Source organism: Physcomitrium patens, chromosome 3, assembly GCF_059467195.1.
Source record: "Physcomitrium patens ecotype Gransden chromosome 3, ASM5946719v1, whole genome shotgun sequence".
Lineage (NCBI taxonomy): Eukaryota > Viridiplantae > Streptophyta > Bryopsida > Funariales > Funariaceae > Physcomitrium > Physcomitrium patens.
This window is the reverse complement of record NC_143412.1, coordinates 9,064,986-9,080,772: the sequence shown is the minus strand read 5'-3', so window position 1 is coordinate 9,080,772 and position 15,787 is coordinate 9,064,986. Positions and strand designations below refer to the sequence as shown.

The 15,787-nt window shown below is 41.2% G+C and overlaps 3 protein-coding genes across 8 annotated transcripts; 2 read left to right on the top strand and 1 right to left on the bottom strand.

The window, feature by feature from the left end:
- Positions 1–1,676: 1,676 nt before the first annotated feature.
- Positions 1,677–7,817, top strand: LOC112280392 (uncharacterized). Of its 2 annotated transcripts, none has more exons than XM_024515842.3 (9): positions 1,677–2,137; positions 2,463–2,822; positions 4,070–4,211; positions 4,460–4,789; positions 4,925–5,134; positions 5,266–5,370; positions 5,578–6,712; positions 6,852–7,162; positions 7,307–7,817. In XM_024515842.3, exons 3-9 carry the CDS (start codon positions 4,113–4,115, stop codon positions 7,433–7,435), a joined length of 2,319 nt encoding a protein of 772 aa, XP_024371610.1. In that variant the 5' UTR covers positions 1,677–2,137; positions 2,463–2,822; positions 4,070–4,112; the 3' UTR covers positions 7,436–7,817. The 2 variants fall into 2 exon arrangements, with proteins under 2 accessions (XP_024371610.1, XP_024371611.1); XM_024515843.3 differs by having other exon boundaries at positions 1,929–2,137; positions 4,463–4,789.
- A 414-nt stretch (positions 7,818–8,231) lies between these two features.
- On the top strand, positions 8,232–9,798 carry LOC112280393 (uncharacterized). 2 transcript variants are annotated; one of them, XM_024515846.2, is made up of 3 exons: positions 8,232–8,431; positions 8,759–9,073; positions 9,285–9,798. In XM_024515846.2, the coding sequence occupies exons 2-3, from the start codon at positions 8,813–8,815 to the stop codon at positions 9,537–9,539; spliced, it is 516 nt and encodes a 171-aa protein (XP_024371614.1). In that variant the 5' UTR covers positions 8,232–8,431; positions 8,759–8,812; the 3' UTR covers positions 9,540–9,798. The 2 variants fall into 2 exon arrangements, with proteins under 2 accessions (XP_024371614.1, XP_024371612.1); XM_024515844.3 differs by having other exon boundaries at positions 8,251–8,559.
- Positions 9,799–11,142: 1,344 nt separating this feature from the next.
- LOC141045165 (uncharacterized) lies at positions 11,143–15,113 on the bottom strand. 4 transcript variants are annotated; one of them, XM_073532609.2, is made up of 4 exons: positions 13,004–15,113; positions 12,829–12,906; positions 12,642–12,705; positions 11,143–12,380 (listed from the first exon to the last, which is right to left on the bottom strand). In XM_073532609.2, the coding sequence occupies exons 1-4, from the start codon at positions 13,052–13,054 to the stop codon at positions 12,130–12,132; spliced, it is 444 nt and encodes a 147-aa protein (XP_073388710.1). In that variant the 5' UTR covers positions 13,055–15,113; the 3' UTR covers positions 11,143–12,129. The 4 variants fall into 4 exon arrangements, 3 of the variants coding, with proteins under 3 accessions (XP_073388710.1, XP_073388712.1, XP_073388711.1); XM_073532611.2 differs by having other exon boundaries at positions 13,165–14,300; XM_073532610.2 differs by having other exon boundaries at positions 13,215–14,297.
- Between the last annotated feature and the right edge of the window lie 674 nt (positions 15,114–15,787).

The window sequence follows — 15,787 nt, the reverse complement described above, 5'->3', positions numbered from 1 at the left end:
TTGAGTGAAATGAATTAAAGCAGATTCACAACCCTGCTGTATTCAATAAGGCTCTCTACATTAAATGCTTCCCTAGTTCAATATTTAGCATACAAAACCTTTGAATTACTGATACTCCTGATGAAAGCAGGCATGGTAACTTCAGGGAGACAGTTTACATCAGAAGGGATGTCCTAGTTTCAGCTTTCTCTTCATGACAACCATTTTAAGTGGAGCTCAAACATCAGTTACAATCTGTCACAGGACATGAAAAGCAGTGCAAAATCTTCAAAAAGACACAGAACATAAAGTGCTGCACCTTGCCACTTGCAGATTTATAAAGTGGCAAGGTGTGGCACTTGCACTTAATAAGATACACATGCCAAAGAAGCATGAGATCCCAGTTTATGAAACACACTGCCCTAAGTAACTGAAGTGGGTATATATATATATATATATATATGTGTGTGTGTGTGTGTGTCTCAATGATTGTGTATGTGGCTCAAAAGAAGAAGATGCAAACAAGCTTATGTACCTTGCCCTCCACCCCATGCCAGGTTAGTGGGAATCTACCAAAATGGAAGTCATGAGAAAGGAATGGATCATCAAGCCAATCTCAATTGGCTTTTACTCTTGCTAATTTCTGCAGTTTCTTAGCCAGCTCAGGGATCCACACGTAGACAGTAGGTCTAGAATGCACAATCTATAGCAGGCAGAGGGAACGAGTTACAAGACCCTCCGAAATTATGAACATTCAATGGGGAGGATTCTGCGAGATCAATCCCACACTAACCTATCTCAGTCGTCTTTACCGTTTCACCAGCAAGTTGCTAGTGAGGGTTACTACAAGGGGTTTTTGAAGTTATAGTCTCTGATCACCAATTCCAACTTATTCATCTGCTTGTTTGTTATGATTCGGGAGCAAGCAGGATGATGGTTAGTAGGTACGAAGAACTCATCCTAACTCAACCCCCTCTGCAGTGTAATTACTCTTGACATGCTTCTGGTCGTGGACGATACGGTGTAGAGGCAGCGATCCGCACGTATGTGCATTGACTGATCCCACAGACGACGTTGCCAGTTCGTTCTTCTACCGTATAGTCAGAAGCCGTTTGGTATAGCCTCACCGTGATGACGTATTACTTTGAATCGGAAGGAATAGTTGCTTGTACGTGTGTTTGACTCGAAGTGTCAATTATTGACGAATACGAGAAAAAAATTGGCAGGTGTCATGTAAAAATCCACCATCTCCTGTTGGGGTTCACGTAAAAAAGTATACAGGAAGTTGCAGAAAGTGGGTCTAAACAAGAGAACCAGTTCTCGTTTTAGAATCTGGACCAACGCAAAGAGCGAATTTTTCCTTCCTCCGTCGTCCTTTTTGGAGGACGCAGACAACGTGAAGGAGATTGTGGTAGATAGACGGACAATCGCGTAGAGTAGCTGAGGACGTACATTATATTGGTAGCTTTAAGGACTTTGATGAGTGTAGAGAAAGAGTTTATTTATTTATTTATTTTATCTCCAGTCTCTGCAGTGAACTTACAGTGGTTTGGTACTACTGTAGCTTGACTGTAACGATCTGGCAATGTAGAAGATTGTTGCAAGGGTTTGCTTGGGTGACTGAGCGGAGGAGCTGGATTTGCTGGAGACCTCGCCCAAGTAGATGATGACAACTGACTGGCTGGGTGATGAGAGGGAGGTGGCCAACAAAGTGGCTGAACCAGGGAAAAAGGTGTCTCCCCTGAAGCTCCAGAGAGTGAAATGCCCACAGCCTGGGCGTAGAGGTGCCTTGATGGTAGAGGTGCCTTGATGGTGTAAATTTAGCTTACCGAAAAATTGGGGCGATTGAGATTAATCCCTGACCAGCAGGCAGAAAAGCGTACGAGCCACGACGGAGGGGGTCGGTGATTGCTGCCTCTGCAGATCGACAGTTTGCTTGTCATGATGCTATGCACAGCAACGAGATGGCTCAGACGTTTTCGTGAAATGGAGGTGTAAGGTTGTGTGTAAGTCATGGGTGTAGGCCTCGGGGACAGATGTTGACGAGTTGTTTCGAATGTTGGAGCCTTCGGGAGCTGAAGGTTGTGGGGTCGGGGGAGTGTAATGCCCGAAGTGCAGGAAGGAAGAGCTGCGGACTGCCATAGAGGACTTCGACAGAGTACGTCATGACCTTTAGATACCTTGTTGCTGGGCGAGAGATTTCTTGTGTGGGGGATACCACGACATTAGCATTTGTTTGTCTTCTGAGTACAGATACACACACACACACACAGAGGCATCTGTATGTACTGTCTTTTGTGTTGGCGCTCGGCTCGTGTAGCTTTGGCAGGCTATGGCTGTCTGACAACATTTGCAGATTCCAATCCGAGTCCGGGTTTTTGCTTTGTTTGATGCCCTTGAAGGAAGAGCTTACGTATTGCAATGGAGACCCTTTAATTCTTTAGTCTCATTTGCTGAAATGATGTTTTGTCCCTGTTGTACAGGCAAGCGTAGAACCTGATGCGCCTGAAGATTTCTGAGAGTTACCGAGGCGGTTACCTCTGAAGCATGTTTATCTCTCAGGATCTTGTGTAACACAGACGGCAGCTTTGATTTAATATGTTTTCAGCGGACGCTCCCATCTGAGCCCGAGACTAAAGCTCTTATTCGACCAAGAAATCATCAGTACCGAAGGGCATTTTATTACGTTGGAAGTGGGTCTTTAGTTGTTGATAATGTTGTCTTCATATCCCTTGTAGCAGGCACTGGAAATGCTCTTTCATGGGAAGACATTCAAGCAAGGAGAAGGTTTAAGATTTCTTTCGCCTTGAGGTTGTTTCAGGGCCCTGCATCTACGGTGGATGGTGAGTCATTCCCTGCCACTGAAGTGAAGTGTTCCAGGAGAGATGAATGTCACAAATGGGTGTGCATATTAATAATCTGAAGATCGAGTTTTCGAAAGATCGTAGGAATTGTCGAGTCACTAGAGATAGAGGTATCATCAGGCCAATAAATGATATTGGCACTTCGCTTGGTTTGTTCAATAAACGCTGCTGCGAAGTCTTTCAATGGGTGTTGCTGGTGCTACCCGATGAAGCTCCTCGAAGACTTCTACTTTAAACTGTAGCTTCTTACGAATCACCTTTGAACATTGATAGTACAGAACTTGGAATGGCAGGAAATCTTGACTAGTGGCGACTTAATTTTTTTTGGACATTTGGATACTGAAATGGTTTACAAGGAATTGTGAAGCATAAACCGCAGGCATTCTATATTTGCTTGATTTAGTCTTCTTCTGGGAAGTTTAAAATAGTTTAATCTTGCCACTCTTCGAGGCTAAGTGTATTTCTCAGGGCGCTCGCTTTCGGCATGATATGCCAGTTTTACCTCCTGATGTCGATATCAACTACCCTTCATAAAACTTGCTGTATACATGGTCTACCCTGATGTGTTCTCAACAGTGGAACTTGACTTCATCCTCAGCTCCATTGGAAAGGCCAAGAGTTTAGCTACTTCTGAGGACCAAATACTTATCTTTTGTTCATTTGAAAATCAAAATTTCTCAAGGTGTCCGAGTCGGTAGTCTTTGGTTTTAGAAATACTGGTATGGATTCTCAAGCCATATCAGAGTCATTATGTCTCTCGCCAAGTCATTTCTTTGCCTCTAGGCCCTACATTATACTTTTCTGTCTTACTGAAAATAACTTTCGTGCACATCTAAAAGTCAAATACTCAATCCTATCTATCTGTAGTAGATTAACCGAGGTTGTACTCTGTGTTTCATGATTTGGTTCATCCGCTCATTTGGACCGCAAACCTTTCTTGAAGCTGCGTCTTCTAAATCCTTGAATCTTTTTCTACTTTTTATTTTTAATTTTATTTTTTTGCATGATTAAATCTTCACAATAGTTAATCCCTCAAGATGACATTTTTCGATTCTGGAACTAAGTGATCTAGGTACACGAAAATAATCTGTTGTCAAGTGTTAGTCATCAGTCCGGCTAGCTGATGCTCCGTTATTGTCTACAGCCGAAGGTGTCAAGTTCCTCGTAGGAAATGTAGCTCCCAAAAAGGGAGCCTGATTCTCAAATTACATTGCTACTTTTCGCAGGCTCTTGAAAGCGGCTGAAGGTCGAAGCAGCGAGTAGAGCACAATGGGGAAATCAAACAAGCCTACTAAGTGGTTCAAAGCTGTGAAGAAGGCCTTCCGGTCACCATCCAAGGAGAGACCGCATACTTCAGATCAGGATACGGTAAGGTTATGGAACAATGTAGGGTCCAGATTGCGTTACTGGATGGCAAGTTCATTGGAAAATCACACCAAATTTTCTAATAGGTCGTTTAGCTGAAACTTTATGCTTTAATATTGAGGTGCTGGTTGTATTCGCTTCTATAACTCACATTGCTCGAGTTTCTCAGACCTTCAATCTACTGCTGGGCACCGGAGTTTTACAAGTAGTGTCGACTCAGCTAATTGAATGATGTGAAACTTCCAATGCAGAAGATTGATGCTAATGATCAAAAACTCCTCGCCAAGCATGACATCTCACTGACATCTCACCAAGTGCTAACGCCTCATCCACTCCCATCGTATGAAATTGTCACTCAAGACGAGGTTGGGGTTGAGCAGAGCCGAGGGCAACCACTGCCCACGCCAGAAGCTGTGGATTCTATTATTTCTCTTAAACTTCAGGAAAAAGAATCAGAAAATTTGGTACGAGTGGAGGATAACACAGAAGTTCACAAACAACAGGATGACGATGATGACAGCTCTTTGAGTGAAGAAGAAGAGGCAGCTCTTAGGATTCAGCAACGCTTTTCGGAACCCTTGGTACGTTGCCAAACCTTCCATTCAGAGAACGCAAGACCTCAATGTCCAGATGTGGAAACTCACCGTCGTTCAATTACTGTGTTCAGCGTACAAGGGGAAGAAGCGTTTACCATCTCATAGTTGTGTGTTTGACAGGCGTTGAACGGATTAATAAAACTTCAAGCATTGGTCCGAGGACATCAAGTGCGTAGACAAGCATCCACGACACTTCAAACGATGGAAGCTATTGTCCGTGTCCAATCTGTCTATCGAGGACGGCTTGTTCGAAAGTCGAAGGATGGTCGGGCTGTGCGAAGCAGGATATCAAAGCGGCGACGACTCAGTACTCGGGGTGGCTTACATGGGGTATGGCCCACTTCTCTCACAGATCTGGCATTTGAGCATTCTCTGTAGGATAGGGGAATCCTTCCAAATCTGGAAGAAAATGAACCCTGTACATACACATCCTACTCAGCTCACGGTGTCTTTCTGTTCAGACTGTAAGTAGATGCGAATTACCAGCTGAACAGCCCCAGACAAGCGGACGTGAAGATGAAACGTTCAAACAGAAACGACCCACGGGGAGTCTCCTAACTGAGCAGGTACTCCACGTCCATAAAAATTTCTGATCGTGGGTGCAAAAGTTTCCTTTCTCAGTGGAGAATATATGTTAAGGATGATGGTGCTCACAATATTTGTTCAAAGCTCCAATTCACATTGTGTAGTGTTTCTGAGATTCCAAGTGCATTTACCCTATCGATCCTACAGAAGCATGTTAAACCTGACACAGAGTTGGAGTTATGTCGCAGTTGAAGAGGAGTGCTCCGAACCAAGGTTCATTGTTCATTGACTGTGACCCAAGCCAACCTCACTGGGGTTGGACATGGCTGGAGCTATGGTCCAATGCCAGGTCATGGGAGATACGCAATGCTGAGGAGCCAAAAAGTTTTAAGAATTCAAAAGAAACGTCAAAAGATTCCAAGGATTCAAAAGACTTCATAGAAATCATCCCATCGCGGAAGAACTCGAAGGTATACACTACAAAGGAGGTGGACGTGAACACCCTTAAAGTGAAGAGTAATGAGGACTGCATCTCTAGCCCCACTCCTGCGAAGTCCAGATCCCCTTCAAGCCCCTTGCCTGAGAAGAAGGAGTCTGCCCAAGGTCCTAGTCCCATCCCTGAAAAGAAGGAGTCTTCCCGAGGCCTCAGTCCCTTGCTTGAGAAGAAGGATCCAGCCAGTGTCAAATCCTCGAATATCTTATCCGAGAAGAAAGAATCTGGTCGAGTTTCAAGCCACACTCACGAGAAAAAGAAACCCATCGGGCCTTCAAGCCCTTTCTCTGAGAAGAAGGATTCTACACGATCATCTCCATGCCCTGCGTCCGAGAAAAAAGAAACTACTGACAGATCGTCAACCCAGTTGTTCTCCTTGCCCGAGAAAAAAGAGCCTAGATGTGCTGGAGTAGAATGCCGTGCACCGACGCCTGTTCCATTACCTCTTCCTCCCACATCGTCTCCAACTTCACACACGCATCGCGCAAATGTCAAACCACCGCCCATTGAAGTGCCTACTCATCCAAGCTTGGAAGAAGACAGACCCTCACAGTTCTCGGGGCCAAGAACTCCTCAAGAAACTAAGAAAGCACCCCCATCTCCAGTATCCTCAGACACTGAATCAATGCATTTACAGCCTTCGCCACAAGCGATGAATGCATCGCTTCATGTCCCCGGAAGGTCAGAAGGTCTGAATTCCGCAGAAGATGATCTAGCTGTGACTATGGAGCATTTGGTCTTACCAGAAGCGCACAGCTATGACGAAGGGGACACTAATGAAGCGACGAATGGAGCGTTGAATGGAGAAGACCACAGCGACTGTCTGTCCGCTTCGAATGGTGCACATCAACTTGTGGAAGGCACACCAAGCGTCAAGGGCTCAGTCTCAGGTAGTCGGCTTGACGTCATTTTACGTGGCGGTACCCGAAGATATGTTTTATTTATTTACTTTTGATTGTGAGTTACAGTTCAAACATGAGAAGAATGTTCATTCGTTATGATTCTAAACCCGTTGCCGTTAATGCTCAGACGTCATCAATGGACACCCCAATAGTGGACACCAGGAAAACGTTGACAGCAAAGTGAAGAAAGGAGAGAAGGTCGGCGAAAACGGAGATAGCCCCATCCCAAGCAAGCGACCGACATGCCGCTATATGGCTGCAACTGAGTCTGCCAAGGCTAAGTTTCGGTCATCCAGCAATCCGAAGACAAGAAATTCTGACACCCCAGAATCCCCTGCCAAGACGCCGAAGCGTTATTCTATTGGGGGTACGCCTCCGAGCAAGGGAACCGATTCTCCCAAGACCACCTTCGTCACAAAGAAGGCCCACTCGTTCCAGGCACGTCAATTTTTAGATCGAATAGAAGAGCGAGAAATTCGTAATGTTAGAATAAAGCTGAAGAGATGCACCAGGAATGATCAGAACCTTACCTTGTGTAGGGGTTCTAAGTGACTTTCTAACCATCTTACGTTCAACTTGCAGAACCGAGGGAGTCCAAGTCCCAAAGCAGGAAATTCGAAAGAGAAGCCATCTCGGGGCGTGGAGACCGGAGCTGAGTCGCCTGCCCGCAGAAATTCATTTGGAGGAGGAGCCACGAGGTGGAGAACCTGATCGGTATGAAGAAGCACCGATGGCAAATGTTGAGTATGTGATTCTCCGTCCCTTCGATTAATGTGATCGTGTAGTTGTTGCAAACGCATAAGGAACTTTGATTCGGTTCAAGTATTGTCGTAGCCGTAGCATGCAATTAGTGGGATCCTTTCGAGTAGTTTATGTACGAAGAATTTAATAGCGGTAACTAGATTATGTGCACGTGGAACTAAAAATTTGTGTGTGGGGCTATCTTCTCTTTAATTTTGAGTCCCCTTGTGACTTCGCTGACAATGCCCAGAATTATTAGGTTGGGGACCATTCACTAGCAGTTCTTGTGGTTACTGCATCATTTTGTTTGGCCTAGAGCCTCTTCTGAGTAAAGTCTACAATGCTTTTCCCATTCTTAGAGCTTTTAATGTGCAATGAAATCTGTGTAGTGCTAAGAATTCAATCAGTCTGGTCGTGCACCGATTGAAGGCATCGAATTAGCCTATGAATCTGTGATGAGTTGACCGAGGTTTCGATCTGTGTATGCTGGGTCCCCCCAGGCTTAGATGCGTGTCTCGTCGGCGTTGTACACGTAGCGTGGATCTCAAAGTCAACAAGCTTTCAGGTGGTGGCACCGAAGTGCCAACTACGAGAATCGTACTTATCCTCTGCTACGACTACTTTTATGTACACTCCACTCTTAGTCAACCCTGACTTTTCCAGTGCAATCGTGATTTACGTACCTGAATAATTCACTCAGTTTGTGCACTAAAAGTCATCGCTCCGTTATCCGGATATTAAATCTGCAATGGTTCCCACATGAACCGTGCAAATTCACAAACCGCTGCTCTCATGACCACTACAATCCAACTTCACACTGTCATGTTTGGATACAATAATGTGTAGCTGGGGACGATGGGGCTGGAATCGGTTGTCATTTGTCATGTACCAGAAGGGACCCAAATCTTCGGTATTGCAGCTGACTAGCAATAGTCAACCCACAGCTGATCTCGGCCGTGTTGCAATGTAAGAATGCTTGTAAGGAGCTCCACTCAGGGTTTTCATTATAACCTCTGTGCCCCAGTTTGATGTGAACATTTGAGTTGCATCCAATTCTCTAAGCTATGGCGTCGATTAGGATGTTGTTGCTTGTGGTAAGCTTCACAGAGTACAATTCAAGTGGGATGATTACATTCAATGTATTAGGAGTTTAGGACAAAGTCAATGTCGCAATGTTTATCGATTAGAGTGGTTTGTCAATTTGAGTAATGTCCGAGGCTGCACATGATAGCATTGATTGACCTATTCCATGTACTCCACTCGTGTAACGAAGCGCATCGCCATGTTCACCAGGTTCTTGCAGCTAGCGTCGCAAACACAGTCTATGGCACACGAGCACCGTCCCGCATGTTGAGGGTCGAAGGACCACCGGTTAGGTATCAAGACTGCAAACTGAAGTTCGGCCCATGGCCTCCGAATCTGCCCAAAGGCTCCACCGCATGGTCGGATGGCCAGCACGCTAACATGTCCTCGTTTTTGATAAGCTTCACGCCCAAGGGTGTCAAGGGCATCGAGACTGAGTGGGTTAGCTTCCTAACAAAAGACAAGAAGACTCCTTCCTACGCCAAGTTCGCCCACGGAACGATTACCGGCAGAATGAAGTCCAAGGTAATTGTGTCTCCCACTTCATTTCTCCTCCCATCGCCATTTCCTTAAATCCCCACATAACTTTCAAAAATCAACTTGCAACATCGTCAGCAAAGCCAAACATAAAGTTGGGGTAGAAATTCTTCAGTGACGGTTCCTTCCAGGTGTGACAAGGATTTCTCTAGTGCTTAATTGCAACACGTGCTAATGAGGACATACGGATTGTTTGTAGACGGTGTGGAGAGTGAACGACCCTAACAACATGCCATACGTGCGAGTCGGAGGAACTTATAATCGATACGGTCTTGACTCCATTTCCTTCTTTGACAGCAACGAAAACCAGTACATCTGGGGAGACTTCGAGAACCCAGCTTCGACACACTTCTTTTCCCCCAAAAACAAGGGGTACGTGGTAGGGTTCTTCGGGGCCAACAACAAGACGCATCTCACCCAAATCGGGGTGTGCATGTCTGGACCGCGCAGATGATAAGATGCTTCATTCCAGAAAGCAAACACACAACAATTTAACACTCGATTTCTTCCAGCCTACTGTTAATATGTAGTTGAACAACTAGTAGTTTCAGTGAACCCTCGAAGGATACTGCTGCGGCGTGTAGTGTGCGAGGAAGTGTTATCCTCTCCAGAATGAATTTTAATCCCTGTGCATGTTTTCATCATGTAATTGCTCAACTTGCTTATGTTGCTTTTCCGCTGAAATAATCGAGAGATATTCGCTTTCTAAAGAATAGAGCACGTCTTTTCGTCGATTATCAATGTAATAGATCACTGATGGGGTATCCTCCTCCAGTACCCATCTTCTCTGGTGATCGGCTTGTCTGCTTGCATATCCTGTGAACGAAAAGAAGCTCTAACACTAACGCAATAAAACATAGCTGCCATCATGTTGGAGAGTAAGTCTTTGTTGCATTAGCAGTGTGAGGAGAGAGATTCATCTCTATCCTGCAGAGGAAAAGGGGTGCTGTGTAAGCTCCACTACTGTTATCTTCAATAGAAGCAGCGACTTAGACGCTTCGCAAAGCAAGCTTGACCTGCACTCTTTATTGGATTTCACGATGAACGTTTTATAATCCCCTTTTTAAACTATTCGGTCTCTATTTCAGTACATTCTAGATATGTTTATTAACATCCTCATAAAGTCCTTACATACCAGGCTGTTTGGTCAGTCAAGTGAGCTTCGATGTTACTGAAATTTTCAAAAGACTCACTACTGTTCCTTCACCGATTACGCTCAAATTGTGTCCGATTTATAGCTTTTTCCATTGATTGGTCGAAAAAGTATTAGTTGCTAATAAACAAAATTAGAATAATTTGACCTAATTTTGACAACATTCTTTGTGAACAATTGCATTTACGTAGTATAATCCCAGCATCAGTAACGTTCAACTCATCTCAATAATCTTTTTCCTAATTGCAATTGTTCGCATTGTTCAAATTATATTTTCAATTATATATATATATATATATATATATACATATACATTAGTGGAAACCCGTGCAGTTGGCCACGGAAAAGTAGTAAAATTTTAATAATTTAGCTTATAATAAAACTTGAATTATTTAATTGTATTAATTAAATATTAATAATGTTGAAAGTATTATTTGAAATTTAAAAAATAAAAAATAAAAACAGATACACACAATGTATTTAATAAATTAATAATAAATAAAAAGATTTAATAATAATAAAGTATTAGATGTGGGTAATTTAATAAAAATAAATTTTCATATTAATATCAATAGTTAAATATTTATTTTATTTCATATTATTAAAAGTTGACATTTTAAGTAAAAAATATTTTTTTTCCAAAAGTAAAATTAAAAATTATAATTAGGATCATTTTATCATTATTTTAAATATATGATATCAAAAAAAAAACATTGTGTCAAATTTCCACAACAGACAACAACAGTATATGATGAACTAGTGCATTTTTTTTTTTTTTTTTTTTTTTTTTTTTTGTTATTTTTTCACGTTTTAAGGTTAACACATTTCAAAAATAATCACTGAAGATGCCATCCCTGCGCAACCACTCATAAACAATGATCATAACCCAAAAAAAAACTAAACAAAAACTGAAAAAATGATTTTTTTTTTTTGAAAGATTGAAATGCATGGAGTTTAATTTTCTTAAAACAGTTGTTTTATTTTCAACCCTCAAATTCATCATGCTGCTTGTTTCAAATAAGATTTCTATGATTTTCTTCCTAGAACCCCTTCGTGAAATGGAAACAAACAAATGGTAGAACAGACAAAATTATTAGTTCCAGCAGATAACAATTCCAATCCCTCGTATCGCACAGCTTGCCGAGAAGCCCCTTGAGTTATTCAGTTGCTACACAGACCTTGCAACTCATCCCTCCGCTCTCTCTTAACACCCATCTGGCGCTCATTGAACGGGTATTCCAGGTACGTGTTGAATCGTCGGATGAACGATATGTTGGTATCCTCCCACTGCACTGGGTACGTCAGGTCGATCTTTTTCCCAGAAATCACCTTGTCCGCTAGCAAGACCCAGAGCTTGAGCTCTGTCCAGAACGGCAGCCTCGTGCAGTGCATGCAGGTGTGGAATCCCATTGGCCAGACCAGGTTCGAGACCTTCTCTTACTTGCCCCCATTGAGCGATGATGCCATTGCCAGGTAGGTGGAGTACATGATCCATCAAAAGCTGATCCCTTGCCTCGAGTTCGACATGATAAGTCTCACGAACAATAGCTCTAACATAGCGAAAATAACATTGATATCAAGCAATGTAAAACATGCCTGCAAGCGGCCATCCTCGCACAGATTCCCGAGCCACGACTCAATTCTGTGGTAACTCCAGCTTTCGCAGATGACCCACAATACTCGGCTCGTGTCCTTTGTAATCTAGAAGTTAATTCTCGCCTCGTGTGGGGTGGTTCCAGCATTTGTCTTCGAGAATCCGAACCCAGTCCACAAAGGCGGAGTAGAGCAGAGGTGAAGGACCTGATCTTCGCTGCTCATGTTATTCTCCAGTTCAATAATAAACTTAAATTTTTGAATCACCCCGCAGATTGTTACCAGAGACGTAAATAAGCTAAGAAAAAACAGTCGTCCACCAGTTGTGGCAGGTCAATAGGTTTGATTGCGCAACCGCAGTGAGGAGCACGCCCTGGAAGACACTGTAAAACCCTACTAACTGATAAATCTCATTATACAGAGAGCTGGTTTGCTTCTTCTTCTTCTCGGCTCTGATGACGAACAGGTCGTCCTTCTCCGTCCACATGTATACTTCGCGCAAGAGTTCAAACACTATGAAATCCGTTGTACGTAATGCCATGGTTACAACTGAAAAATGTGTTCTGCCCAGTAAATATTTTGTATAGATTACTGCTAACATTCTTCGTCAAAAGGATTATAATAATGACCGGTTTAAGGTTATGTGAAGCACTGTATTAATGTTGACTTAAGACGCTTCCAGATTCAATTGCTAGCATTACATTCGACATGAAATTAGGGAATTTCAAGAAATTGAATAATTCTATTCTTATCGCCCTACAGCCACAGTAGAACAGTATACATATCCTTGAGCAAAAGTATGAAGTTTACAATGTTCTCGCCCAACTCTTCGTAGCTGAGAGACATATACTGACACATTCTTAATTGCTTGGACCTTCAATCACCAACATTTGTCTAAGAAAAGCGAATAGATTGATAAAGAGGCTAATTTTTCAAGAAGTCATTTCATCTAAGATGCAACACGCAACACTCTGAAGGTTTAAGAGTGTGAAAGTACCTGCTCTGTGACCATAAATCCTGCATCCCGCATCGAGGTGATAGTCTTTAACATCAATTTATTCTTCACAAAGGACATCTGCATGTAAAAACATACTGGTTAAAATCTCAAATGTGGTATTCGTGAACATGGACGTTGATCACCCACAGAGAAGCATGAAGATAACTGGTACCACCTGGGGAAGTGGAAGCAAGTGGAAGCAGATCTCGTTGATGTGAGCAAACATCGTGGATCTGGAGTTGCAACTACAGATGCGGCCGTCGATTCACCTAGACACGGTACTGTTTCTACAAATTGCACAAATGCACAAATGCACAATTTCAAATAGACAGCTACTTTGTTTGATTTTTGATAGATAAAAGATTGAGTTAGCTTTTTTGCTTCACTTTTGACAAAAAGGATGAGGCATGCGGCCAATCATAGAGCGTTTTTATCTCTTCTTGTTTGTCTCCTAAGCTGCCTTATATAATAGATATTTATTTCATGTTCTTAAGATTGTAACCATGTTATTCAGTAAATAAAAAAGGCTGAGAAACATCAAAAAGTACACTCCATAATTTAATTTTTTATTCGATTTTTTGCATTGTGCAAGTCAACCGTAGGTCCATCAAACTTCGGGTCTTCATACTTGAAAGAAATAAAGCTTCATTTTAAAATCGCATTTCGTCTTATTTTAGCTGAGATCTCAACCTAGCCAGAGCTTCAATGCATGTTTGTTTACATACAGCAGACACTGATGAGTGTATTGTTCTTTATTGCTTATTAGTATTATTCAGATTGTTCTCATTTCATTCCTTCCGATCAACCGAAGCCCCCTTCATTGTGTGATCCTTCAAGGACGAGTTGCATTCTGAGCCATATTACCAGCACCTTGGAGCAACTACGCAGGGGGAGTTGTGAATAGTCTCCAACTGAGAAGAGCCCGGGAAACTTGTGTCTGCAATGCTAAGCTCGCTCGATGATGAATTTACAATGGACGGGAAAAACCTTCGGAGAATCCATTCCCAGCATCAGCTTTCTTCCAGACTGAAACCTTGATATCTATCTTGTGAAGCGCGACGATGCTTGTATTGCATGACGTGACATTGTGAAGTTTGACGATACCGAGCCGAGAACTGAAGCGTGGTGGAGTCTGTTCGGTCCAAGAGTTACAATCGCACCGCGACTGTCGTGCAAGGAGTTGTCAGTAATTAGAGGACTTGCTTGGTTTCGGTTTCTCGTGATAACACAACCAGAAAAAGCTAGTGACCTCTGGAAGTAACAACCAATGTTGAATCCTTCCCAAAAAGAAGAAGTAGAAGCGGTCACCTGCGGATCAGTACAGTGCTGGATCTGGCGCCGGCACCAACTGCTTGCCTACTCGTCCGCCTCTCCATGTAGCCCGTGGATGCGGCGTCGCCGCTGACTAACGCCAGGACGGTTTTCTCCTAACGGCGGTTGTCGCTGACGCAGCCCGTGGACTGGACGCGGGATGCTGCGCGGCCGCGGCGGTTTTCGGCCCGAGAGTCAGGCTGATTGATGGTCTCGATACCATTCTATATATATATATATACTTCGCACATAAAGATGGTTTCGTGGTGTTTGATACTTGACATTTTCTGTATCTTACATGTTAAAATAGTAATGTATCGACCCTCTTGACATTAAAATACTTACATTGCAATGTATCGACCCTCTTGACATTAAAATACTTACATTGCAATGTATCGACCCTCTTGACATTGTTAAATGATAACAAGTTATTTTTATTTTTATTTTTTTTTGAATTGATCAAATGATGTCATTTTTAAAATGTTGTACTGACTGGGAATCAACCAGTCCCTTCCTTTCTCTCTGCAAAGAGCCAAGTTTTCTTTTATATTCAGGTCCAAATTACGCAAGATATTTTTGAAAGTTCAAATAATCAAAGCTTCATTGTTGCTTGTAAAATTCCTAAGCACTAGAAATACCAGAGATTTGAAAATAAAATTAAAAAAATAAATAGCATATATATATATATACACACACATATCAAAGTAAGGTTACTATTTCAGGTTTAATCGAAATTGCAATTAGATTCTCTTATAACGAATCAAATGAGACGAAAAAATCAATCCTAATGCAAAATAAAAGCCATGAATCTAAATATAAATATATGTCCAGTATTTTATTTTATTCATATTAAATATTCAAAATAAAAGCCATGAATCTAAATATAAATATATTCAAAATAAATGGTTTTTTGAAATCCTTCACAAATTAATACGAATATAAATATAAATATTAAAAAAAAAATCTTAAAGATTCAAAATTAAAATATTATCTATTCTTAGATACAAATTTGACATTAATCCTATTTTCAGAAATTTATACACGTATATATGTAAATATACTATTTTTTATTTTAAAAATAAATTTTAAAATCAATCTATTTTTTAAAGAGACGAAAAAAATTCATAGAAAAATATAAAAATAACAATATTGAAATAAATATAAAAAAATTTAAGATCTTAAATTCATCTACATTACATAATATAATTGAAATAAATATATCAATTAAGTTTTGCACTACAATAAATATTCATTATTCCATCTAAACACTTTTTAAATCTAAATTCACATTTTATTTAATAATATTGATCTTATGGATAATTTATATTTGAATTTTTGACATTAAATATTTACATTAAATAAAGAATAAAAGAATAAAATAAAAAATAAAAATAAAAACTAAGAAAGAATAAAAGAAAAATATTAAAATTAATTTACTGATATTTACTAAAGGGAGTTTTACATCCAAAAGCCTACTTTAAATGATTATGGTATGAAACCCTTACAAAGGCCTCCTACATTAAAAATAACATCTTTTTTTTAATAGCCTTGAAAGTATATAATGACAAGGAGGTATAAAATAAACCACATCATTTTTTTGTAAGTTAAAATATTTCCATACATATTTTAATTTTGAATATTTTAAAAA